Source organism: Pleurodeles waltl, chromosome 3_1, assembly GCF_031143425.1.
Source record: "Pleurodeles waltl isolate 20211129_DDA chromosome 3_1, aPleWal1.hap1.20221129, whole genome shotgun sequence".
Lineage (NCBI taxonomy): Eukaryota > Metazoa > Chordata > Amphibia > Caudata > Salamandridae > Pleurodeles > Pleurodeles waltl.
Genome location: NC_090440.1, coordinates 1,035,354,763 through 1,035,380,901, shown reverse-complemented (window position 1 = coordinate 1,035,380,901; position 26,139 = coordinate 1,035,354,763). Strand labels below are relative to the sequence as shown.

The following is a 26,139-nucleotide window of genomic DNA, read 5'->3' as shown; positions in this document are numbered from 1 at the left end:
CCTCTGTTGTTAAAGTGCAGGAGTTTAAAGACTATGGGTGCAGGGGCTATCCTGTCAGATGCTGGTGAGCTGTCACTCTGTTCGCTCTCTCAATGGAGAAGAATGATGATAAGGCGTCAGAGGGCATGAAGGATTGTAGCCAATCTTCCATGTAGGTCACTGTGTCTAGTTCCTCTCTAGTTTCCACAAGTCAACCAACACACAGGTTGGTCCTGTGTGAGCGACCCTCTGCAATGTCAACTTGAGTCTCCAGTCGATGAACATGGTTCAGTAACGCTTGTAAGTTCTTGTGTGTAGCCGCCGATGCCAGTCGAAGATCCGCTAGCTCAGGTTCAATGACAGTCACCCTGTCTACTAGCTTCCTGTGATCATCACGAAGGATGTTGAAGTCCTCTGCCAGATAACTGATCTTGTTTTCCATGGAGACACGTGACCTCTCAATGACGGCCAACACTATGTCAAGCTTGTCCTCAACAGACAGGTGCGTCACCGGGACACTTTCGGGAGGATCAGTCTTTGTCCCCATGGTTGTGCAGTCTCCAGTGCGTGGCATCAGGAAGGATCCAGCGGATCAAAAGTGGCGAGAGTTTTGACGCTATGTAGGTAGGTGGGAGCACTCAGTCAAGAGGTCAGCAGGGATTCCTGTAAAGCAGTCAAGGCAGGTGACCTGTAACCTGGGCAGTGTCAGCAGATCCAGTTGAAGTTGAAGTTGTTTCTCAGACAGGTGCCAGTGGCAATGCCCCCTGCCAGTCGGACCAACTCCAAAGTGCAGCACTGGGGGAGTAAGGTGATCCCCTGGTCACCAGAGTCTCAGGGCTCAGAAGCATCCTAACCTGATTCAGCTGCTCTATAACCTCTGTTAATGACCACAGTGGTGAGGTTGTAATGAGTGGGGACCGGGGGAAGGCAAGCATGCATCCTCGCGTCAGGGGGCAGCCTAAGGGTCAGTAAGCATGTTGTGTGCCGTCTCTCCTATCCCCGGGCCTGTCCTGTGCTCAATTGCAGCTGTTGCAGGTCACCAGGCCACCCTAGGCCTTCTCCGCTGCTGTTTCGTAGCCACAAGGCGTGTCCCTGATGCCAGAACGCACCAGCATGGTGCTTCTCCTCTGACAGTGTGACTCTTTGTCCCCTCTGCGGGCAGTGGAGCAAAAGGGGAGGGCCACAGAAGTCTGGATTGGAGGAAGGAAGAGTGGTAGGTAGCCGCAGCTATGCCATACTCCATGGACATTATCCGCCTCCCCTGCCCCACACTGTTACTTACTGATTTCTTTGCCTGCGTTGCGACCAGCAGGTAGGGGATGCCAGGAGGGCGTCAGGGCAGAGTTTTGCCCAGGGTGCGGAAGGCAAATCGCGTGTGAGGGACTCAGTGCAGGACTCTCTTCCCAGCTTGCAGCCCAGCAGCAACAAGCTGCCAGCCTCTTCGGGCGCCGAACGCTGCAGAACAGGCTCGGAAGTGCTTCCCCGATGTGTGTCCTGGTCAGGGGAGGCAGATTGCTGCAGCAACCGCCTGGACTCAGATTAGGACGTCCCTACCCGGGAGCGTTGGAAGATTCAGGCCGCAATCTTGGCCCCCCAGGCCACGACACCCCTCCCCCCCCCAAAAAAAATCATATGTTACAGCAGGCATGCCAGGCCACAACCCCCTAACACGACCTGGCACAACCTAACTGCCCAGCTAGCATCTACATCACCTTAGGTGATTCGCTATTGAAGTTAGACCACTTCAAACTATGAGATGCTCTTAATAACTTAACTTTAGTTGCTACTTGAACTATCTTTTCTTCCGTAGCTGTTCTTGTTTCCTGAACTGTTTAAAGAATCCATTCAAACCTGTCTTTGGCATTCATTTCCCCGTTAGGTCTCTTTTGCTTGCAGTGTCCAAAATGGTCAGATGTGTCCAATGCTGGGGTTTTTTCAGTTTATTTGTGGGTTCAGATTTACAGGCTCTGTGCTTCTCGATATCTGTATGCCATACATACATTCTGGGTTATGCCTTGCAAGCTATGAGACCGCAGTTGAGTAATTCAGAAGGGCTTTCGATCTAGATCACTAAACCAAAGGGCTGCACTGTTAGATAACTGCATCCTCTTAGCAAAGCTCTTTCAGAATACCTGTTCATTTGCCGATGTGCGTTCTCATGTAAATTCAGATTAGGTGAACAACCTGGTCCAGTGCCTGTACCAGCCTTTTTTATATTTACTAGTTGTGTGCTTAAGGTGCTATGTAACAAGAGGTCATTTTCAGCAATTTTCATAAGTTTTCATTCTGAATTTTACCTTCTTTATGGCATCTGTTTTATGTTAAATGTGAGTGTGGAAAGAGCGCGGCGCAGTCATCCCCTGTAATGCTTCTAGTAGTGTCTATATAAAATTACATCCGATATTCGTCTGTGTTCATGTCTTTCAGGGCTTTAGTGATATAAATGAGAGAAAGTACACTAGGTCCCTCCTTGCCATAATCTTCAGTTTTTGGCATGATTGTACGCCTGTGTTCGAGCCAAACTTTAGCTTCCTTGCAAGAAAATTCAATCCTCCTCCCACCACCAAACAATGTGTCGGTGTGTGTGGGGGAGCTGGGGGTGCTTAGAGTTACTGCTAACCTCAGGGGCTCAGTATTCTCGAAATTATAAACATGTTTCATGCTTCTGGGTGCAGGACGTCTCTGCAGGCTTGTAGCTTTTTCAAGAGCTTTCCCAGAACCATCCAAACCCAATCACAGTTAGACATGCCCCCTTCAGCTTTAGTTGCTTTATGCATGGTTTTAGTTACACAGATAATGGTCTGGTAGATAACATTGGCCACCCTAGAACTTAGGGTCAGTGAAAGGAAGCATGCTTTATAACTCGCAGCATGGCACTCAAACCATAAATCAATTAATTTAATATTCACAAACACTATTCAAACTTCGGAAAATTACCAGGGCATATACATGATAGTAAAGGAATGCTCTCGGCAAGCAGCCAATTATGTATAACTGAATCAGAGATCAACACTTTTAACTGGATGTCAGAGACGAGTTAAATGCATCATTACAAAAGAATAACTCTCGAAATGACTCCTGATCTAATCACGTTTTAGTGACAATCTTCACCAACACACTGTAAACAAGCTAATAACATACTGGGTTAGCACAATTACAGGCTAGAATGAGATCTGCAATGGGCTGAATGAATGGTGCCTGTTACAAGTCATGGTCACAACATTTCATCCACTGTAAAATTATTTAATTATATACATATAAGCCAATGAACACTACAACCCGGTAATCAGGATTCTGCACTTACACGAAGAACTCATGGCACAGAACATCTCCATGACAGATTACGATTTACAGATGTAATACAATATTAGGTACCTAAACTCTGCAACTTTGTCAAATCATTTCCCATACCTTTTCCGAGTGGAACTGTTACATGCTATTAGTATTGTTACAATCATCCCCTGAAGCCAAATGTAACAGGCATTTTAAGACTTGCAAACTTCCGATTCAGCATTTGTGACCATAAAAAATATTTTTCCTATTCAGACTCCTAAAATGAGAATCCGAATGGATAATGATTCGATATCTAGAAGGGAGGTATTCCAAATATCATATCGGTCTCTAATTTATCAATGTTTTGTGACCGGATTTCAGATTGATAGGAGTGGTAACAAATTAATGAAAGGGAGTGGTCCCCTTGAGGCACCTTGCACTTTGTGAACAAACAATAAAAGTTTAAATGTTTAAGGAAAGGCATTGGTCCATGAGACCACTGCATCCTTTAAACAAATGTCTGCTTTCTTAAAAACGCAATCATAGACCTATACATATACATAAAAATCTTTACTGGTCGCAAATTGCAACCACTAAATAGTACATATGGCCCCTGGTTATCTAGCAATGCATGTGACAAAATGTATTAAGATTTTTTTATACTGCGTACAATAATAAAAAGTTTAAAAATTATTCTGAATCTGTATGTTACTCGCTGAGAATAAGTTTGAATAATCGTGGGCCCAAGGTCTGCCTGCAGTGCCGCTCTGAAATCGGCTCTGTTACACCTCTAGAGGTCCTGTCACTGGGAAGAACGTCTCAGAAAGGATATTTTTGCCCAAATAAAAGTGTCACCTGGCATCCAATGACCAACCAGGCCACTGAAGATAGACAAAGCAGAATGCGATAGGGCTGAAATATATACGTTGGGTTCTATGACAGATCGATGAACCTTGCATCTTTTACTGACAGCTAGATCTACCTTAGCCCAGAGCTGAAAGTACTGGAGGAGTCCCATGATACGTGGAGGGTTAACATTTGGAACTTATAAGTCAGAGGAGGAATTCCAATTGAACTGAACTCCAAGTTTATATGAATCAAGAACAACTAGTTTCCCTCCAGGAGAACAACTGCCGCGATGGGCAGGCCACTGATTTACTAGATAAAAATTGGTGAATTCTTTGGCTGCTGAAATGTGACTAGCTTTTGTTACATCTTGTCAATTGTTTTGTCTATCAATGGGTCATCTTGCAGTTACATATAAGCTAAATATATTTTTCATTTTCTGCTTGTTTATCTTTAAAAATCGTTAATGACAAAAGTACTGTGCAAAATTTGCGCTTAGTCTTGCTTTGGGTATCAGAGTTATTAAAAGAGTAATTTTAAACCTCTGTAGTTATCTTAAGATTTTACACATTCGGGAACATATGCTAAGCAGCTACATGTATTGTTATTTTCAAAATAATATCATCTTACCTGCTAACTCCTTGAGTTGTCTCATCTGCTCCAATTCATACTGTTGTTGGACTTCATAAAGCAGCTTCTCTATTTCAAGGGCTGTCTTGACCACTGCAGGACCAAGACCTACAATTCTGATATGAGCGCTTCCATTTTCCACGGTTTCCAATAAGGATATATTCAGATCAAGGTTATTAACAAGCTTCTTGTGTTCTTGAGCTCCAAAGTAAATAATATGGTTGTTTTCGATCGTAAGCCCATGCTGGTGCTCCTTCAGTGTGTTCTGTATCCACGCTTCCGCCTCCTGTACACCAGTAAAGTTACTTCCACCAAGGTGGACAGTTGATTTCGAAGATTTCGACTCAAAACTCCCACTAAATGATCTTGCTATGGCAAAGTCTGAGGAGAGAAAATATTTTTTTTAGACAACTAATAACATGTCAAATCCCTATGCAACATATGGTGTGAAGCAAAAGCAACAATAAAGCTAGAGCCGAGTATTCAGTCACACTAAGGGACAGATGTACTAAGCTTTTTCAGCCTTTGCAAATTGGCCAATTTGCAGAATTGACCTGTTTGCAAACCGCACACAAGCATTTTCGTATATATGAAACCCAAACGTCAATTTGGTAACAGTGTACCAAATCGCAATTTGGATTTGCGACGAAATACAGATTCGGTATAGGAAGGGGCGTCCCTTCCAAATACCGAATTGGAATGGTATGTATTAATGTTTTGCGACCAAATTCTGTTTGAAAAACATTAATACTTTATTGACAAGAAACATGTAGTAATAACCCATTTGAAAATGTTGTAGTCCAATTTCCTTTAAGCAAAACGGGCTGTATTTATTAGAACAAAGATTGCTTTATTTAAAAGTAATCACAGACGTGGTGGTGTCCTGACCACAGCAGGACACCATCCCTGTGAAGGTTGCGATTCACAGAGGGTTGCAATTTGCGACCTACAGCATTAATAGTCACAAGGCAGGTCAAATTGCAACGCATTATGAATAAGTAATTTGCCAACCGACCTATTAGTACATAGGTTACTCCTGAAATGACCACACTGATCTTAAATTTTATCAAAGTATTTTGCCACCAGATGTACGTACATCTGGCCCTCAGCTGCATACTGATACAGCATGGTAAAATGTAAAAGACATAGCACATACACAAGGGTTGCTCGTGGTCTGACTATGTCACTGTCCGAACCAATCAATGTTTCATATATATTGACGTTTTTGTATAATGCTTTTCTTTGATCTTGTATAATGCTTTGTTTCTTTGCTCTGCCTAGCTCTAATCTCTATGTCAAAAGTTTGTGAATAACCACAGACTCACAAGTATTGCCTACACATAAAATTAGATTATACAAGTGTAAATTTTATATGTGAATAAATCACTCCAATTGTGATTTTTATTAAATATAACACATTAATTTAATCTCAAAAACAAGTTGTTTTGGTATCTAAGTTCAAAATAGTGAGCATATGGCTTCAACATTCTGGAACAATGCGTTGAGATTGTCCACCAATATAAATCCAACAATTATGCATCTGAAAATTCTACAGCATGTGCACTAAGTGGAACACAAAATACACTAGAATAAGTACTCCCAGTAAAACTGCAACTGTTGATGCTTTCCGGGAGTACTCTCTGAATACCAAAAAAGCCAATGGGAGAACAGTTCTGACTTCTTTGAAAATCAATCCCACTGTTGATTTAGTTAGAGAGTTTTGAAAGTACAAAACATGTCTCAGTCCATCCCGAGCATAGAAGGGAAAGGTACCTACCATCTGAAGAAAAGCGAAAAAAGGAAGAAGAGTCCAACCACATGCAAGATCGTACTCTAATGCACTTCTCAACCATGCGAATGAGCAGACAAATGTCTGTAAAGTTAAGTCTTCTGATGTTCATGAACTGGTATGGTTTGGCTCCGTCTGCTCTTTGAGCAGGCTGTAAGGCATTCCATAGTATGGGCCCTGAACCCACATAAACTTGGGTCTATGTTTTATTCTTCTGAAGATATGTTGTTAAATAAGGTGTCTGTTCTTTGAATGAAGACCCTGTGGTGGGGCGTGGATATTGGGCTCGATAGTACAGAGGCTCAGACTCAGTTTTGGAAGGGTTTATAAGGCCGAAGCCAGGGTTTATTGATTATATAAAAAAAAATGTTCAAAAACAAATAGAAACTGGTCTTCTCCTTAGTCTTTTCTCCGGGGAGTCTCTGTTTTACATGTGGGGTGGTTTGTGCAGGCCCTCAATATTTCCTTCTGTCCTTCTTGTAGGGGGTGGTCAGCTGCCGGCTTCTTCCTGGACGCCCGTGGACTCTCGGCAGAACAATAGGACAGGTCTCGGTAAGTGGGACGGTAAGTTACTAACTTTGTTATCTTTTTAGTATAAGGGAGGGGTGTGAGGAAAGGAACGACAGGGGTTGGTGATGTTATGGGGTTCGGGTCAGAAAAAGAGAGAAAACAAAAACCTGGGCGATTACCGGGGCTGTGACATAGTAGTGCAGGGCGGTTGACGTGCTCTGTGACTCCCGAGTCCTCTGTTCCCCAACCCAAGCTGCCCTGTTCCCCTTCCACCCTCCCCAGTTCCTTTTCCCTCCTTTCTCCTCCCTCCTACCTCTTTAGTGCAGGTGCCCCTGAATAAACCCCGTACCTTGGTTAGCCACGACCCTCCTGGGTCGTGGCAGGATTCTTCGTCTTCTCTGGCGGTTTCTCCGGTGTGAGTGCAGGGCTTCTGCTCCTTCTTCCTTGGTTCGGCCACAGACGGCTCCACGCTCTCAAATTCTTCGGTCCTCTCGTTTTCTCCTCTCGTCTGCTCTTCTCTCGTCTGCTCTTTTCTCGTCTGCCCCCCTTTCTCTGCCACGGCGTCCGTTTTTATGGCGTCTTCTCCGTTGTCCGAGCCGACAACCCGGAAGTCCGGTTGTGCCCGGCTGTGCGGGACCCACGCGTCTCCATGACGACGCGTAATGGGGAGTGAAGAAAGACTCCGTCGGCGCCAAGGCTGAATCTCGGTAGGCGAGGTGCATAACGCCCGCCTACATACCCCATCCCATGAACGGGACTGGTAGAGGCCCGTAGACTCTGGACAACGGGAGAGAAAGTCAGCGGGGCACTGGCTGGACCCAGGGATGTGACGAACCTGAAAGGTAAAGGGCTGGAGTTCAAGGAACCAGCGCAACACCCGGGAATTAGTATCCTTATGGGAGGCCAACCAAGTTAAAGGGGCATGGTCAGTATAGAGGACGAAAGGGCGACCCAAGAGATAATACTGGAGACACTCAATTGCCCACTTTATGGCAAGGCATTCCTTCTCGATAGTGGGATAGTGGGTTTCCCGGAGCAGTAGCTTACGACTAATATAGACAATGGGGTGATCATACCCCAGGTCGTCCGGCTGTGCAAGGACGGCACCTAGCCCGACGTTGGAAGCATCAGCAAAAAGATGAAAGGGCCTAGAAAAATCAGGACATCTCAATACGGGTTCGGTTGAGAGGGCCTCTTTAAGCAATGAGAAGCTCTTAAGATGGGAGGGCGAAAAAGAAGGCAGGGTGGTAGGATATTGCTTTTTTAGTAAATCTGTAAGAGGGGCAGTTATGGTAGAATATTGCGGAATGAATCTACGATAATACCCCACCAACCCCAGGAAGGAACGGAGTTCTTTTTTTGTTCTGGGGAGCGGTATCTGTCTAATGGTTTCTACTTTATCTTTCTGAGGACGTAGAACTCCCATACCAATGACGTAGCCTAGATATGCGATTTGGGTTTGGCCTAGGGTGCACTTTGAGGGATTGACGGTGAGTCCGGCTTTTGCTAAGGCGGAGAACACTTTGTCTAGGTGTTGGAGATGTTCTGTCCAGGTTGTACTAAATATAACAATGTCATCAAGGTAAGCGGCAGTAAATTCTTGGAAGGGCCGTAAAAGTCTGTCCATTAGTCGTTGGAATGTAGCAGGAGCACCGTGAAGACCAAAGGGAAGGACGGTAAATTGGTATAAACCCGATGGGGTGGTAAACGCTGTCTTTTCTTTATATTGTGGGGCTAAGGGAATCTGCCAATATCCCTTCGTTAGATCAATAGTGGACATGAAACATGCATGCCCAATCTTCTCTAGTACTTCATCTAGCCGGGGAATAGGATAAGTATCAAAAAGGGATATCTCATTGAGTTTCCTAAAATCTATACAAAACCGAACTGAACCATCTGGTTTCGGGACTAAAACAACAGGGGAACACCACAGACTTGTGGAAGGTTCAATGACTTTCATGGACAACATCTTTGTTATCTCTTTCTCTATAAGACGTTTTCTTGCTTCAGGAATTCGGTAGGGACGTAGACGTACGGTTCGTCCCTCAGGTGTTCTAATATGATGTTGGACTAAAGACGTGCGCCCAGGTAGGTCTGAGAAGAAATCGGAATGTTTTTGAATCAACTCAAATAGTTGACTTTTCTCTGTATCAGCTAAGGAATCATTGACACAAGGGTGTTTTTGTTTGTCCGGCTGAAGGGTGGGACAGAGTTCTAACCCTAGTGAGTTGGTTGGGGTTACCATGTATCCCGTAGCAGGACGATCACTATTGTCCCCAGGGTTCTCCCATTTCTTTAGCAAATTGATATGGTAGATCTGGGTCCGTTTAGGGTTATTATTTAATTCAATCAGGTAAGTAACGGGGGTAACTGCTTTTATTACACGATATGGCCCCTGTCATTTTGCCAACATCTTATGTTCGGAGGTGGGTCGTATGAACAGTACTTGATCATTGGGGTGAAGAACTCGCAGTTTGGTGCCCTGATCATATGAAGCTTTTTGACTTTGTTGAGCTATCTCTAAGTGGTGCCTCACGTCCTCCCAGACCGTCTGGAGGTGGGCTTTTAAGTTATGAATATAGTCTAGAAGGGACCTCTCCTCATCATTCTCTTCTTCCCACAGCTCTGCCGCCATATCTAGCAAATTACGAGGCTGTCTTCCGAAGACCACCTCGAACGGACTATGCCCAGTAGAAGACTGTTCATGTGTTCTAATTGCATACAGTACTAGGGGTAATTTCTGGTCCCAATCTTTGCCTGAGTCATTTACAATTTTACGCAAAAGGGACTTGATGGTACGATTATATCGTTCCACTAAACCATCAGTTTGTGGAGGATATACTGATGTCTTTATCTGGGTAATTCCTAAGGTCTTACAAATCTGTTTCATGAGCCCAGAAATGAAGGGTGTCCCCTGATCGGTAAGAATTTCTTCAGGGAAACCAACCCGCGAAAAAAAAGATATCATGGCTTGTGCAACTGTCTTGGTAGTGGTACTGGTAAGGGGAATTGCTTCCGGATATCTGCTGGCGTAATCAACTATCACGAGGATATGTGTATGGCCCTTGGTAGAAGGTAAAAGAGGTCCGACCAAGTCCATGCCTACTCTTTTGAAGGGGGTATCTATAATTGGTAGTGGATGTAATGGGGCTCTTCTGGTGACTCCTGGGTCTACAAGTTGGCATTTTGGGCATTGTGTACAGTATCTTCGAATTTGGGCATAGACTCCTGGCCAGTAAAAACGTCTCAATAAGTATTCCTCTGTTTTTTCCCGGCCACAATGGCCTCCTCGAGGCTGGTTATGAGCTAGGAACAATACTGAGTCCGGTAGGGCTCAGGGACCACTAGTTGTCGTTTCTCCCCATTTACTGTCCTGGATACTCTATATAATAAGTCCTTATGTACTATAAAGTGAGGGCCTACCTCTCCGGTAGAGTCACTTTTGGCATTTCTCCACGCGTGCTCGAGAGTGGGATCTTCGCGTTGGCTTACTCTAAACGATCCTGGGGCGCTGGTTATATTGGCCACTGTTTTCTCACCATCCGTCTGTCTTTGATTCATAGCATGTTTTTGTTTTTCAACCCTTTTCTCCCTCTTAGTTAGTTTTTTCCATTCGGGGAAACTAGCAATAGGGGTATCCCGAAATGGCGCTACTCCCCACCAGTCATCAATAGGGTTGGGCTTCCGTGTTTGGTCTAGAATGTCATTAAACCGCTGATAATCAGTCCCAAGAACACATTCTTCGATCAGGTTATCCATGATTCCCATGGCGAGAAAGTCATGATTAGCGTTCCACTCTACTTCTACCACTTCAAGGGGATACCGAGCTCGATCCCCATGGATGCAGCATATCGTCACCCAGTGTTCTGCATTAGACTTTACAGACCTGACTATATCGCGACGTATCACTGACTGAGTACATCCGGAGTCAATCAATGCCATGACCAATTGTCCATTGATCCGTAGAGGATATTTAAAGGATGTATCGCCTGTCCCTATGCACAGGACTCTCCCTCGAGTAACCCCTATCTCCATAGGTTCTACTCCCTCATGTTTCTTAGGACAAACTCGGGCTATGTGTCCCCACTCCCCACAACTGAAACATTGAGGTTGTTGCATGGGGTTTCTCTCTGTACTCCGAGAGGAATATCCTGGCTGAGTTTCGTCTAGTTGTATATTGAGAAGGAGTTGCAGGTGGCTTGTTCAGGGGTCGGGAAGTTTGGCCTTTCACATCCACTGATCGGTGATAGGCACACGCCAAATCGACTGCTATTTCGGTGTCGATTTTAGGGTGTTGTCTGATCCAATTCCGGGTGCTTATAGTTAGTGCGTCTAGATATTGTTCTAAAATAATGGCCTTGATGATATCTTCACGGTCGATCCCTAAGGGTCCCAACCACTTCAGTCCTAGATCTTTCACGCGGTAGTAAAACGTACGCGGATCCTCATGTGGTCCCCATTTAACTTTGCGGAACTTTGATCGATGATACTCAGTATCATGCCCCACTCGTTCTAATATACTCTTCTTAATTTCGGAATAGGGAGTGGTGCCTCCAGGATTTGCAGCCTGATAAGCGGACTGGAGGGTGCCGGTTAAGAGTGGGGCAATATATTGGCCCCATCAATTTTCAGGCCATTGAGCTGATGAGGCGACTTTTTCAAAGTTCGTAAATAAGGAGTCGGGATCCTCCCCCTCCTGATACTTCTGTAACACCGAGCTTGGTACATTTGGGTGTACCTTACTGGCAGCAATTGTATCGGTCAGTTTTTGCATAGCAGTCTCATGAACTAACTGATTATTGGCCATTATAGTGGCCTGACTTTTCAAGGCGGCTTGAAGTGCTTCTCTGTCTTCCTTGGCCTCCCTTTGTTGTGCCTCCCATACTAATTGGAGATGGCGTTGACCCTCTGCCAGTTGTTTTATCATATCCTCGACTGTGGGTTTCTCTTCCATACTTACAACACCTCTGTACAGCCCAGGGGGAGTGTAATATCCTCAGGTTTCCCTGATCCCACTTCTGACACCACTGTGGTGGGGCGTGGATATTGGGCTCGATAGTACAGAGGCTCAGACTCAGTTTTGGAAGGGTTTATAAGGCCGAAGCCAGGGTTTATTGATTATATAAAAAAAAAATGTTCAAAAACAAATAGAAACTGGTCTTCTCCTTAGTCTTTTCTCCGGGGAGTCTCTGTTTTACATGTGAGGTGGTTTGTGCAGGTCCTCAATATTTCCTTCTGTCCTTCTTGTAGGGGGTGGTCTGCTGCCGGCTTCTTCCTGGACGCCCGTGGACTCTCGGCAGAACAATAGGACAGGTCTCGGTAAGTGGGACGGTAAGTTACTATCTTTGTTATCTTTTTAGTATAAGGGAGGGGTGTGAGGAAAGGAACGACAGGGGTTGGTGATGTTATGGGGTTCGGGTCAGAAAAAGAGAGAAAACAAAAACCTGGGCGATTACCGGGGCTGTGACATAGTAGTGCAGGGTGGTTGACGTGCTCTGTGACTCCCGAGTCCTCAGTTCCCCAACCCAAGCTGCCCTGTTCCCCTCCACCATCCCCAGTTCCTTTTCCCTCCTTTCTCATCCCTCCTACCCCTTTAGTGCAGGTGCCCCTGAATAAACCCCGTACCTTGGTTAGCCACGACCCTCCTGGGTCGTGGCAGGATTCTTCATCTTCTCTGGCGGTTTCTCTCACTCCGGTGTGAGTGCAGGGCTTCTGCTCCTTCTTCCTTGGTTCGGCCACAGGCGGCTCCACGCTCTCAAATTCTTCGGTCCTCTCGTTTTCTCCTCTCGTCTACTCTTCTCTCGTCTGCCCCCCTTTCTCTGCCACGGCGTCCGTTTTTATGGCGTCTTCTCCGTTGTCCGAGCCGACAACCCGGAAGTCCGGTTGTGCCCGGCTGTGCGGGACCCAGGCTTCTCCATAACGACGCGTAATGGGGAGTGAAGAAAGACTCTGTCGGCGCCAAGGCTGAATCTCGGTAGGCGAGGTGCATAACGCCCGCCTACAGACCCCTAACTACAATGCAAAGAAGGCCTAGCATTTGAAGTACCAGGAACCCTTGTTGATGGAGCAAAGGATTTTAAACTTGACACTAGATTCCACAGAAAGCCAATGATTGGTTTAAAAAGCCAATTTCCCACTGTAATTTTTCTGGGACTGAGGTAGAATTTCTTTATGTGATTTTCAAGTCTTTACAACCTGCTGGTGAGCTTTCTGTAAGGCCTCTATAGACAACATTAACCAAACATCCCGTAACTAGGGTTCTTGTAAGTTCCACTCAGTGATAGCTTTGCATAAAGGGGCAGGCACTTCCTGAGCAGTGAGAGATGTAAGCTGAGGCCACAGACAGCACTGTTAATGCGGAGACCCAATGACAGACATGTTTGAAATATTCTGCCTAGATTTCTAGCTTCTTAATATGTTGGAGCCCAGGCTCTTGGCCAACGAAAAGGATGAATGTCATGGTGAAGTTCTCTTAGTACCCGGCTCTCTGTTTTTAGAGAGTGGTTTGTTTTGTGCAGGCTACAGTAACTTTAATTTATCAAGTATAAAATGTAGCCTAGGCATTCCATGATGTTGGACTGATTTTCAAAATTGCTGTCCAGTAAGATATGGATTTGAGAAGAATCAGCATATATCTGGAAATGTACCTGATGCAGTTCTAGGGCTGGGTAAATCACAGCACATATGTAATAATCAATAATGGTGAGTGGGAGAATCCAGGTGGGACAAGGCGTATGTCACCCACCTTTTTGAAGACTCTTCCTATCCAATGAGCATTCATTGGTTTCTAATAGGTGGAAGGAGCAGATCAAGTTTGAGTATTCCACATATTTTGGCCAATTCTCTCTGTCTTTTCCTGAAGATCTTGTGATCCATGATATCAGCAGCTGCTAAGAGGTCAAGGAGTATTAAGACTACTGTCTTCTATTCAGAGTAGGCAGCAGATCGTAATCTCCATTCATTTATTTACAATATAGCTATGCCACAGCTGCCTTAAACACACACTGCTCTCAATTTTACATCTGCCCTAGATGCATATTTACCTGTCTCACCTAGCTAATGTATTTTCACAAAATAACACATCATATTAGTAGTGTTATAAGATAGAGAAACAAGCTTTGGTCAATCTTCTGTAGCTATTGGTTTGTTAGTGTGTTATTGAAATGTTGCGTCAACCCAAAATAAATCCTTTCTACAGTGTTGGAATGAGTTAGTCCTCCTTAGCTACTGGCTTCACTGAGAGTGTCTCCCTAATTTGGATCAGCCCACAGGGCAAGAAATTGATAATTACATTATCAATTATATTGAGTCACAGCTTTTTGCCTGTGCACAGGAGTACATGGCTTAATGGGGCAGAAGAGATTTGTGAGTGACTCATCATTTGTAAGCCTTCTTTGTCTATTGCTTGGAAAGAAGTTATTGCTCAAGCTGTTGGTTTTAGAAGCAACCATGTGGAATTGGTAACAGCATTCTATTTTCCAAAACTAATTGTAGCTAAGTGGTAAAGTGGTGGTTGCATCTCTAAACATCTTAATGCTATGCATTTCATATTTTGCTTTTAGTAAGTCTGATTGTTTTTCTAAACAACAATATATATCCCTTTAACCCCATGGGTGCAGTGGACGAGCTGGTCTCGCCCTTGGTCACGGTTGCCGTGTGCAGAGGACGAGACCATCTTGTCCTGCACCCGGCCCATGGGGGAAGCGCTGGCCCTCCCCGTGGGTATCCCACCCACCCACAACCCCAGGGCAGGGATAGCACTTCCCCTGCCACCCCCCCTAATCCCACCCCCAGCGATCTGATGACGTCGGTGAGCTCATAAATAGATCCATGTTTCGCCCCCCCCGGGGGCTAGATTGGGTGTTTTTTCGAGCAATCGGCCACCCGGGAGGTCGCTGTCCTGTGGGCAAAATATTTGTCTATGTTTCGACCCCCCTCCCCACCCCCCCAACCCCTTGGAGCTAGATAGGCCATTTTTTCAGCTCCTCTGTCCTGATCTGTTTTATATGTTTTGTTCAGTTTCACGGTTAGCATTACTGTCATGTATTTGGTTAGAGCTTTTGTAGTTTTGTACTTATTGATAATTAGTTAGTGGTTTATTTGTTGTTTAAAACAAAAAACGTGATAGCGGTGTGCATGTTGTGGCGTTTGGCCAGGGGTGTGCGTGGAGTGGTGCTTGGCTGGCGGTGTGCGTGGGATAGTGCTGGGTGGCAATGTGCGTGGAGTGTCGCTTGGCTGGTAGTGTAAACAGTGAAATGCGGTTGCCCACTACAACACACTGCTAGCCAAACGCCAGTCCACAGACTCCCGTCAGCTGGTGTGATTGCTGTATCAGGTATGTGGGAGTATGAAAGTGATGGGCCCTTGAATGGCGCTGTGAGTGTTGTAATATGCTGGGACCACGGCTGGCGGCGTGAATGGTCTTGTGCATGTCATATATGAAAGGTGTGTGAATGGACTGTAAAGTGGTTGGTGCCGTGACGTGGCTTTACAGCTCACAAGCTGTGACTCAGTGGTTCCGTTTTATTGCCTTTCAGTTATTAACAATGAATTTCATTTTTGTGAAATCTCTTGTTAAAAAAATTTGATTACTGAACCATCACTCACCCTCGTGCCAAATTCAACCAGTATGTGGGGGTAAAAATGAAAAAACCTGCTCCGCTGTAATCAGGCGTCCAAGCACACCCGAGACATGCTAGGTGTCTCGGTGGGACCCCAATGTTGAAGCATGCCAACAACTATGTTGGTGGGTGAGGGGTCTTTTTAACATAACTTAAGTGCGTTTGGTATCACAATTTTAGTTTTTGGATCATTACAGAAGTAGGAATCTTGGTAGTGTGCTTGCTTCTTCTCTAGGGAAGAAGTACCAACTCTAGATTAGTGTGCAAACTGGACAACTGTTGGAGTCTGGGGAGCTGTGGCCTGCATGGATCCCCCAACATGTTTTTGTCCAGACTCCTCTGCAAACCTTCAAATTTGCTTACAAAAAATCACTTTTTCCTCACTTTTCTTTGTAGGATCACCGTGCCTGAACAAATTTCCTACTAACCATTGTTCCTCTCAGTCTCCTAAGTAAAACAATACTTCACTTGTGTGTGTTCCGCAAAGCAGAGGCAGCCTACAAATGTATTAAAAAAGTGTGCTTATCAACTTGCTGTGATATCTTTGGGGAACGCGGGGTGGAAAGAAGTCTGTGGCTTCCCTCAAATTCTAGCACTTTGCAGCACCGACTTGTGAGGAAAAAGTGTTTTTTGCCACATTTTGAGGTTTGAAAAGGATTATGGGTGCCAGAACCTGGTGAGAGCCCCACAAGTCACCACATTCTGGATTCCCCTAGGTGTCTAGTTTAAAAAAATGTATAGGTTTGCTAGGTTCCCTTAGGTGTCAGCTGAGCTAGAGGCCAAAACCCACAGCTAGGCACTTCCACAAAAAACAGGTCAGTTTTCTTTGGGAAAATGTGATGTGTCCGTGTTCTGTTTTGGGGCATTTCTTGTTGCGGGCACTAGGCCTAACCACACAAGTGAGGTACCAATTTTACCGTGTGACATGGGGGAATGCTGGCTGGAAAGAAGTCTGTGGCTCCCATCAGATTCCAGCACTTTGCACTACCGAAAAGTGAGGAAAAAGTGGTTTTTGCCACATTTTGAAGTTTGCAAAGGATTCTGGGTGCCAGAACCTCGTGAGAGCCCCACAAGCCACCACATTTTGGATTCCCCTAGGTGTTTAGTTTTGAAAAATGTATAGGTTTGCTAGGTTTCCCTAGGTGCCAGCTGAGCTAGAGGCTAAAACCCACAGCTAGGCACTTTGCCAAAAACTGGTCAGTTTTCTTTGAGAAAATGTGATGTGTCCGCATTGTATTTTGGGGCGTTTCGTGTTGAGGGAACTAGGCCTAACCACACAAGTGAGGTACCGTTTTTACCGTGAGACTTTGGGGAATGCTGGGTGGAAAGAAGTCTCTGCCTTCCCTCAGATTCCAGCACTTTGCAGCACCAAAATGTGAGGAAAAAATGTTTTTTTGCCACATTTTGAGGTTTGAAAAGGATTCTGGGTGCCAGAACCGGGTGAAAGCCCCACAAGTTACCACATTCTGGATTTTTCTAGGTGTGTAGTTTTAAAAAATGTATAAGTTTGCTAGGATTCCCTAGGTGCCGGATGAGGGTAGAGGGAAAAATAGACAGCTAGGCACATTTCCAAAAACAGGTCAGTTTTCTTTGGAAAAATATGATGTGTCCGCGCTGTGTTTTGGGGCGTTTCCTGTTGTGGGCACTAGGCCTATCCACACCAATTAGGTACCATTTTTACCGTGAGACTTGGGGGAATGCTGGGTGGAAAGAATTCTATGGCTCCTCTCGGGTTCCAGCACTTTGCAGCACCGAAATGTGAGGAAAAAGTGTTTTTTGCCACATTTTGAGCGTTTGTAAAGGATTCCGGGTGCCAGAAACTGGTGAGAGCCCCACAAGCCACCACATTTTGGATTCCCCTAGGTGTCTAGTTTTGAAAAATGTATAGGTTTGGAAGGTTTCTCTAGGTGTCGGCTGAGCTAGAGGCCAAAATATACAGCTAGGCAGTTTGTCAAAAAACAGGTCAGTTTTCTTTGGGAAAATATGATGTGTCCACATTGCATTTAGGGGTGTTTCCTGTTGCGGGAACTAGGCCTAACCACACAAGTGAGGTACTGTTTTTACTGTGAGACTTTGGGGAATCCTGGGTGGAAAGAAGTCTGTGGCTCCCCTCAGATTCCAGCACTTTGCAGTACCGAAATGTGAGGAAAAAGTGTTTTTTGCAAACTTTGAGGTTTGAAAAGGATTCTGGGTGCCAGAACCTGGTGAAAACCCCACAAGACACCACATTTCGGATTCCCCTAGGTGTGTAGTTTAAAAAAATATATAGGTTTGCTAGGTTTCCCTAGGTGCCGGCTGAGGGCAGAGGGCAAAGTCCACAGCTAGGCACTTTGCCAAAAACGGGTCAGTTTGCTTTGGGAAAATGTGATGGGACAGCGCTGTGTTTTGGGGCGTTTCCTGTTGCGGGCACAAGGCCTACCCACACAAGTGAGGTACCATTTTTACCGTGACACTTGGGGGAATGCTGGGTGGAAGGAAGTCTGTGGCTCCCAGGTGTCCAGTTTTGAAAAATGTATAGGTTTGCTAGGTTTCTCTAGGAGTTGGCTGAGCTAGAGGCCAAAATCCACAGCTAGGCACTTTGCCAAAATACAGGTCAGTTTTCTTTGGGAAAATGTGAGGAAAAAGTGTTTTTTGCCACATTTTGAGGTTTGAAAAGGATTCTGGGTACCAGAAACTGGTGAGAGCCCCACAAGTCACCACATTCTGTATTCCCCTAGGTGTCCAGTTTTGAAAAATGTATAGGTTTCCCTAGGTGACAGCTGAGCTAGAGGCCAAAACCCACATCTAGGCACTTTGCCAAAAACAGGTCAGTTTTCCTTGGGAAAATGTGATGTGTCCACATTGTATTTTGGGGCGATTCCTGTTGCCGGAACTAGGCCTAACCACACAAGTGAGGTACCGTTTTTACTGTGAGACTTTGAGGAATGCTGGGTGGAAATAAATCTCTGGCTCCCCTCAGATTCCAGCACTTTGCAGCACCGAAATGTGAGGAAAAAGTGTTTTTTGCCACATTTTGAGGTTTGAAAAGGATTCTGGGTGCCACAACCTGGTGAAAACCCCCCAAATCACCACATTCTGGATCCCCCCAGGTGTGTAGTTTTAAAAAAATGTATAGGTTTGCTAGGTTTCTATAGGTGTCAGCTGAGCTAGAGGCCAAAACCCAGAGCTGGGCACTTTGCCAAAAACAGGTCAGTTTTCTTTGGGAAAACTGTGATATGTCCGCACTGTGTTTTGGGGCGTTTCCTGTTGCGGGCACTAGGCCTACCCACACAACTGAGGTACCATTTTTACAGTGAGACTTAGGGGAATGCTGGGTGGAAGGAAGTCTGCGCTCCCATCAGATTCCAGCACTTTGCACTACCGAGAAGTGAGGAAAAAGTGTTTTTTGCCACATTTTGAGGTTTGAAAAGGATTCTGGGTGCCAGAAACTGGTGAGAGCCCCACAAGTCACCACATTCTGAATTTCACTAGCTGTCAAGTTTTGAAAAATGTATAGGATTGCTAGGTTCCTCTAGGAGTTGGCTGAGCTAGAGGCCAAAATCCACAGCTAGGCACTTTGCCAAAATACAGGTCAGTTTTATTTGGGAAAATGTGAGGAAAAAGTGTTTTTTGCCACATTTTGAGGTTTGAAAAGGATTCTGGGTGCCAGAACATGGTGGGAGCCCCACAAGTCACCACATTCTGAATTTCACTAGCTGTCAAGTTTTGAAAAATGTATAGGTTTGCTAGGTTTGCCAAAAACATGTCAGTTTTCTTTGGGAAAATGTGGTGTCCACATTGTATTTTGGGGCGTTTCCTGTTGAGGGAACTAGGCCTAACCACACAAGTGAGGTACCGTTTTTTCCGTGATACTTTGGGGAATGCTGGGTGGAAAGAAATCTCTGGCTCCCCTCAGATTCCAGCACTTTGCAGCACCCATATGTGGGGGAAAAGTGTTTTTGCCACATTTTGAGGTTTGCAAAGTATTCTGGGTGCCAGAACTTGGTGAGAGCCCCACAAGTCACCACATTCTGGATTCCCCTAGGTGTCTAGTTTTGAAAACTTTATAGACTTTTCAAGGTGCCAGCTGAGCTAGAGGTCAAAACCCACAGCTAGGCACTTTGCCTAAAACAGGTCAGTTTTCTTTGGGAAAATGTGATGTGTCCACATTGTATTTTGGGGCGTTTCCTGTTGAGGGAACTAGGCCAAACCACACAAGTGAGGTACAGTTTTTTCCGTGAGGCTTTGGGGTATGCTGGGTGAAAAGAAGCCTCCGGCTCCCCCTCAGATTACAGCACTTTGCAGCACCGAAATGTGAGGAAAAAGTGTTTTTTGCCACATTTTGAGGTTTGAAAGGATTCTATGTGCCAGAACCTGGTGAAAGCGCCCCACAAGTTACCACATTCTGGATTCCCCTAGGTGTGTAGTTTTAAAAAATGTATGCGTTTGCTGGGTTTCCCTAGGTGCCGGCTGAGGGTAGAGGGCAAAATCCACAGCTAGGCACATTTCCAAAAACAGGTCAGTTTTCTTTGGGAAAATGTGATGTGTCCGCGCTGTGTTTTAGGGCGTTTCATGTTGTGGGCACTAGGTCTACCCACACCAGTTAGGTACCATTTTTACCGTGAGACTTGGGGGGAATGCTGGGTGGAAAGAATTCTATGGTTCCAGCACTTTGCAGCACCGAAATGTGAGGAAAAAGTGTTTTTTGCCACATTTTCAGGATTGAAAAGGATTCCTGAGGCCAGAACTTGCGGAGAGCCCCACAAGTCACCACATTCTGTATTTCCCTAGGTGTATAGTTTTTAAAAATGTATAGGTTTGCTAGGTTTCTCTAGGTGTCGGCTGAGCTAGAGGCCAAAATCCACAGCTAGGCACTTTACCAAAATACAGGTCAGTTTTCTTTGGGAAAATGTGATGTGTCCACATTGCATTTAGGGGGGTTTCCTGTTGCGGGCACTAGGCCTACCCACACAAGTGAGGTACCATTTTACCGTGACACTTGGGAGAATGCTGGGTGGAAGGAAGTCTGTGGCTCCCATCAGATTCCAGCACTTTGCAGCACCGAAATGTGAGGAAAAAGTGTTTTTTGCCACATTTTGAGCGTTTGCATAGGATTCTGGGTGCCAGAACCTGGTGAGAGCCCCACAATTCACCACATTCTGGATTCCCCTAGTTGTGTAGTTTTAAAAAATGTATAGGTTTTCCTAGTTGCCAGCTGAGCTAGAGGCCAAAACCCACAGCTAGGCACGTTGCCAATAACAGGTCAGCTTTCTTTGGGAAAATGTGATGTGTCCACCCTGTGTTTTGGGGGTTTCCTGTTGAGGGCACTAGGCCTACCCACACAAGTGAGGTACCATTTTTACCGTGAGACTTGGGGGAATGCTGGGTGGGAGGAAGTCTGTGGCTCCCATCAGATTCCAGCACTTTGCATTCCCTAAATGTGAGGAAAAAGTGTTTTTTGCCACATTTTGAGGTTTGCAAAGGATTCTGGGTGCCAGAACCTGGTGAGAGCCCCACAGGTCACCACATTCTGGATTCCCCAAGGTGTGTAGTTTTAAAAAATGTATAGGTTTGCTAGGTTTCCCTAGGTGCTGGCGGAGGTAGAGTCAAAAAACCACAGCTAGGCCCTTTGTCAAAAACAGGTCAGTTTTCTTTGGGAAAATGTGATGTGTCCGCGCTGTGTTTTGGGGCGTTTCCTGTTGCGGGCACTAGGCCTACCCACACAATTGAGGTACCATTTTTACAGTGAGGCTTGGGGGAATGCTGGGTAGAAGGAAGTCTGTGGCTCCCATCAGATTCCAGCACTTTGCACTACCGAAAAGTGAGGAAAAAGTGTTTTTTGCCACATTTTGAGGTTTTCAAAGGATTCTGGGTGCCAGACCCCGGTGAGAGCCCCACAAGTCACCACATTTTGGATTCCCTTAGGTGTCTAGTTTTGATAAATGTATAGGTTTGCTAGGCTTCTCTAAGTGCCGGCTGAGCTGGAGGCCAAAACCCACAGCTAGGCACTTAGCCAAAAACAGGTCAGTTTTCTTTGGGAAAATGGGATGTGTCCGCGCTGTGTTTTGGGGCGTTTCCTGTTGCGGGCACTAGGCCTACCCACACAAGGGAGGTACCATTTCTACCGTGAGACTTTGGGGAATGCTGGGTGGAAGGAAGTCTGTGGCTCCCATCAGATTCCAGCACTTTGCAGTACCGAAATGTGAGGAAAAAGGTTTTTTTGCCACATTTTGAGGTTTGCAAAGGATTATGGGTGCCAGAACCTGGTGAGAGCCCCACAAGTCACCACATTTTGGATTCCCCTAGGTGTCTAGTTTTGAAAAATGTATAGGTTTGCAAGGTTTCTCTAGGTGTCGACTGAGCTAGAGGCTAAAATCCACAGCTAGGCACTTTGCCAAAAAACAGGTCAGATTTCTTTGGGAAAATGTGATGTGTCCACACTGAATTTAGGGGCGTTTCCTGTTGCGGGCACTAAGCCTACCCACACAAGTGAGGTACCATTTTTACCGTGACACTTGGGGGAATGCTGGGTGGAAAGAAGTCTGTGGCTCCCATCATATTCCAGCACTTTCACCACCGAAAAGTGAGGAAAAAGTGTTTTTTGCCACATTTTGAGGTTTGCAAAGGATTCTGGGTGCCAGAACCTGGTGAGAGCCCCACACGCCACCACATTTTAGATTCCCCTAGGTGTCTAGTTTTGAAAAATGTATAGGTTTGCAAGGTTTCTCTAGGTGTTGGCTGAGCTAGAGGCCAAAATCCACAGCTAGGCACTTTGCCAAAAAATAGGTCAGTTTTCTTTGGGAAAATGTGATGTGTCCGTGCTGTGTTTTGGGGTGTTTCCTGTTGCGGGCACTAGGCCTACCCACACAAGTGAGGTACCATTTTTACTGTGAGACTTGGGGGAATGCTGGGTGGAAGGAAGTCTGTGGCTCCCATCAGATTCCAGCACTTTGCACTACCGAAAAGTGAGGAAAAAGTGTTTTTTGCCACATTTTGAGGTTTGCAAAGGATTCTGGGTGCCAGAACCTGGTGAAAGCCCAACAAGTCACCACATTCTGGATTCCCTTAGGTTTCTAGTTTTGAAAAATGTGTAGGTTTGCTAGGTTTCCCTAGGTGCCAGCTGAGCTAGAGGTCAAAACCCACAGCTAGGCACTTTGCCAAAAACAGGTCCGTTTTCTTTGGGAAAATGTGATGTGTCCGCGTTGTATTTTAGGGCTTTTCCTGTTGCGGGAACTAAGCCTAACCACACAAGTGAGGTACAGTTTTTACCGCAAGCCTTTGGGGAATGCTGGGTGGAAAGAAGTCTCTGGCTCCCCTCGATTGCAGCACGTTGCAGTACCGAAATGTGAAGAAAAAGTGTTTTTTTCCACATTTTGAGGTTTGAAAAGGATTCTGGGTGCCAGAACCTGGTGAAAGCCCCAGAAGTCACCACATTTTGGATTCCCTTAGGAGTCTAGTTTTGAAAAATGTATAGGTTTTTCTAGGTGCCAGCTGAGCTAGAGGCCAAAACCCACAGCTAGGCACTTTGCCAAAAACAGGTCAGTTTTCTTTGGAAAAATGTGATTTGTTCGCGCTGTATTTTGGGGTGTTTCCTGTTGCGGGCACTAGGCCTACCCACACAAGTGAGGTACCATTTCTACCGTGAGACTTGGGGGGATGCTTGGCGGAAGGAAGTCTGTGGCTCCCATCAGATTCTAGCACTTTGCAGTACCGAAATGTGAGGAAAAAGTGTTTTTTGCCACATTTTGAGGTTTGCAAAGGATTCTGGGTGCCACAAGCCACAAGCTCCACAAGTCACCACATTGTGGATTTCCCTAGGTGTCTAGTTTTGAAAAATGTATAGGTTTGCTAGGTTTCTCTAGGTGTCGGCTGAGCTAGAGGCCAAAATCCACAGCTAGGCACTTTCCCAAAAACAGGTCAGTTTTCTTTGGGAAAATGTGATGCGTCTGCGCTGTATTCTCGGGCTTTTCCTGTTGCGGGCACTAGGCCTACCCACACAAGTGAGGTATAATTTCTACCGTGAGACTTGGGGAAATGCTGGGTGGAAGGAATTCTGTGGCTCCCATCAGATTCCAGCACCTTGCAGTACCGAAATGTGCGGAAAAAGTGTTTTTTGCCACATTTTGAGGTTTTCAAAGGATTCTGGGTGCCAGAACCTGGTGAAAGCTCCACAAGTCACCACATTGTGGATTTCCCTAGGTGTCTAGTTTTGAAAAATGTATAGGTTTGCTAGGTTTCTCTAGGTGTCGGCTGAGCTAGAGGCCAAAATCCACAGCTAGGCACTTTGCCAAAAACAGGCCAGTTTTCTTTGGCGAAAATGTGATGTGTCCGTGTTGTATTTTGCGGCTTTTCCTGTTGCGGGAACTAGACCTAACCACACAAGTGAGGTACCGTTTTTACCGCAAGACTTTGGGGAATGCTGGGTGGAAAGAAATCTCTGGCTCCCCTCGATTGCAGCACGTTGCAGTACCGAAATGTGAAGAAAAAGTGTTTTTTTTCCACATTTTGAGGTTTGAAAAGGATTCTGGGTGGCAGAACCTGGTGAAAGCCCCACAAGTCACCACATTTTGGATTCCCTTAGGTGTCTAGTTTTGAAAAATTTATAGGTTTTTCTAGGTGCCAGCTGAGCTAGAGGCCAAAACTCACAGCTAGGCACTTTGCCAACAAGAGGTCAGTGTTCTTTGGGAAAATGTGATGCGTCTGCGCTGTTTTCTGGGGCTTTTCCTGTTGTGGGCACTAGGCCTACCCACACAAGTGAGGTATAATTTTTACCGTGAGACTTGGGGGAATGCTGGGTGGAAGGAAGTCTGTGGCTCCCATCAGATTCCAGCACTTTGCAGTACCGAAATGTGTGGAAAAAGTGTTTTTTGCCACATTTTGAGGTTTGAAAAGGATTCTGGGTGCCAGAACTTGGTGAGAGTCACACAAGTCACCACATTCTGGATTCCCGTAGGTGTCTAATTTTGAAAAATGTATAGGTTTGCTAGGTTTCTCCAGGTCTCGGCTGAGCTGAAGGCCAAAACCCACAGCTAGGCACTTTGCCAAAAACAGGTCAGTTTTCTTTGGGAAAATGTGATATGTCCACGTTGTGTTCTGGAGCTTTTCCTGTCGCGGGGACTAGGCCTATCTACACAAGTGAGGTATCATTTTTATCGTACGACGTGGGGGAATGCTGGGTAGAAGGAAGCTTGTGGCTCCCCTAAGATTCCAGACCATCCCATCACCAAAATGTGGGGAAAATGTTTATTTTTTTGCCGCATTTTGAGGTTTGCAAAGGATTCTGGTTGCCAGAACCTGGCGAGAGCCCCACAAATCACTCCATTCTGGATTACCCTAGCTGTGCAGTTTTAAAAAATGTATAGGTTTGCTAGGCTTCCTGTAGACAGTCCCCACAGTATAGACACTCAGGAGAGGTAAATTTGGGTTTTTGAGGTAAGTATTTATTAGTAATTTGAAATAAGAACTGATGAAAAGTCAGTACGACGTTTAGCGCCAGTTTCTTCTCTGGAGTGGTGAATATCTTCCTTCTAATCTGTGTCCCTTTTCTTCCTTTTCTCTAGGTGGCGTACCGGATCGTCCTCGTCAGGTCCCGGATGTGACATATAAGAAAAAGGGAACACATACCGCTGGTGAGTGGAACGGACGCCTTATACCACGTCTTCTACTTATATGTTTTGCTGGGAAAAGGTTTAAGGAGGGGGGGGGGGTTTTATGTGTGATATAGGTGCCAGTGAGGACTTCAGGGCTTGTGTATATTCCGTACTTTACCCCTTTTGTGCTCTCCCGGTGCTCTCTAAAGTGCCCTTCTCTCCTCCCTCCCCTCACCCTGCCTTCCTCCCTTCCCCAGCGTCTCTCCCCTTTTATTGTGCCCCTCGGTTTGTCCAGAAGGACCGTACCTTGTAGAGCCACGACCCTCCAGGGTCGTGGCTGGCTCTGTGGAGGTCCTCTCGTCGGTCTGGGCTGGTCTCCCCTGCTTCCGGTCGGGCGCTGTTCCTCTGGGTTCGGGTTCCGCCGCTTCCAGGCCACTGGGGTCCTCCTCCGATGTCCTTGTCGCCGTCTCTCTCTTCCTCCTTCGGTTCGCCGCCGCCGCCGCCGTTCTCCTTTCTCTCTCCCTTCCCGGCTCTCCCCTTCTCGACCGGAGCTTCCGTCTTTTGGCCGCCTGGTGGCCAATCCGGAGCCTCCTCGTCACCGGAGGTTGCCGAGGCAACGTCAGGACGCTGGCCTCGTTGCGGACGCGTTTCCAGGGGAACCTGGGAACGCGGCCGTAGCGGTTCCGTTTCTGCCGGTTCCCCGCTGTTGCCCGGGGCGGCCCGGTCACACACCCTTCCCCAAGAACTGTCCTGTTCCAGGACAGGCGAAGACAGAGGAAATCGGGACAGATAATCAGCGGGGGCCTGGTGAGATCCAGGGACGTGCCGAACCTGAAAGGAGAATGGTTGCAGTTCAAGGAACCATCGCAGTATCCTGGAGTTAGAATCTTTATGCGCAGCCAGCCATGTAAGAGGAGCGTGA

General features: G+C 46.0%; 1 protein-coding gene across 4 annotated transcripts in view; it reads right to left on the bottom strand.

Moving 5' to 3' along the window:
• PARP9 (poly(ADP-ribose) polymerase family member 9) overlaps positions 1-26,139 on the bottom strand; it is a 507,325-nt gene that overhangs the window by 191,332 nt on the left and 289,854 nt on the right. For all 4 annotated transcript variants that reach the window (XM_069224307.1, XM_069224309.1, XM_069224306.1 and 1 more), the window contains one exon: positions 4,729-5,109. In XM_069224307.1, the coding sequence (XP_069080408.1) occupies positions 4,729-5,109 (381 nt within the window). The remainder of the gene's footprint in view (positions 1-4,728; positions 5,110-26,139) is intronic.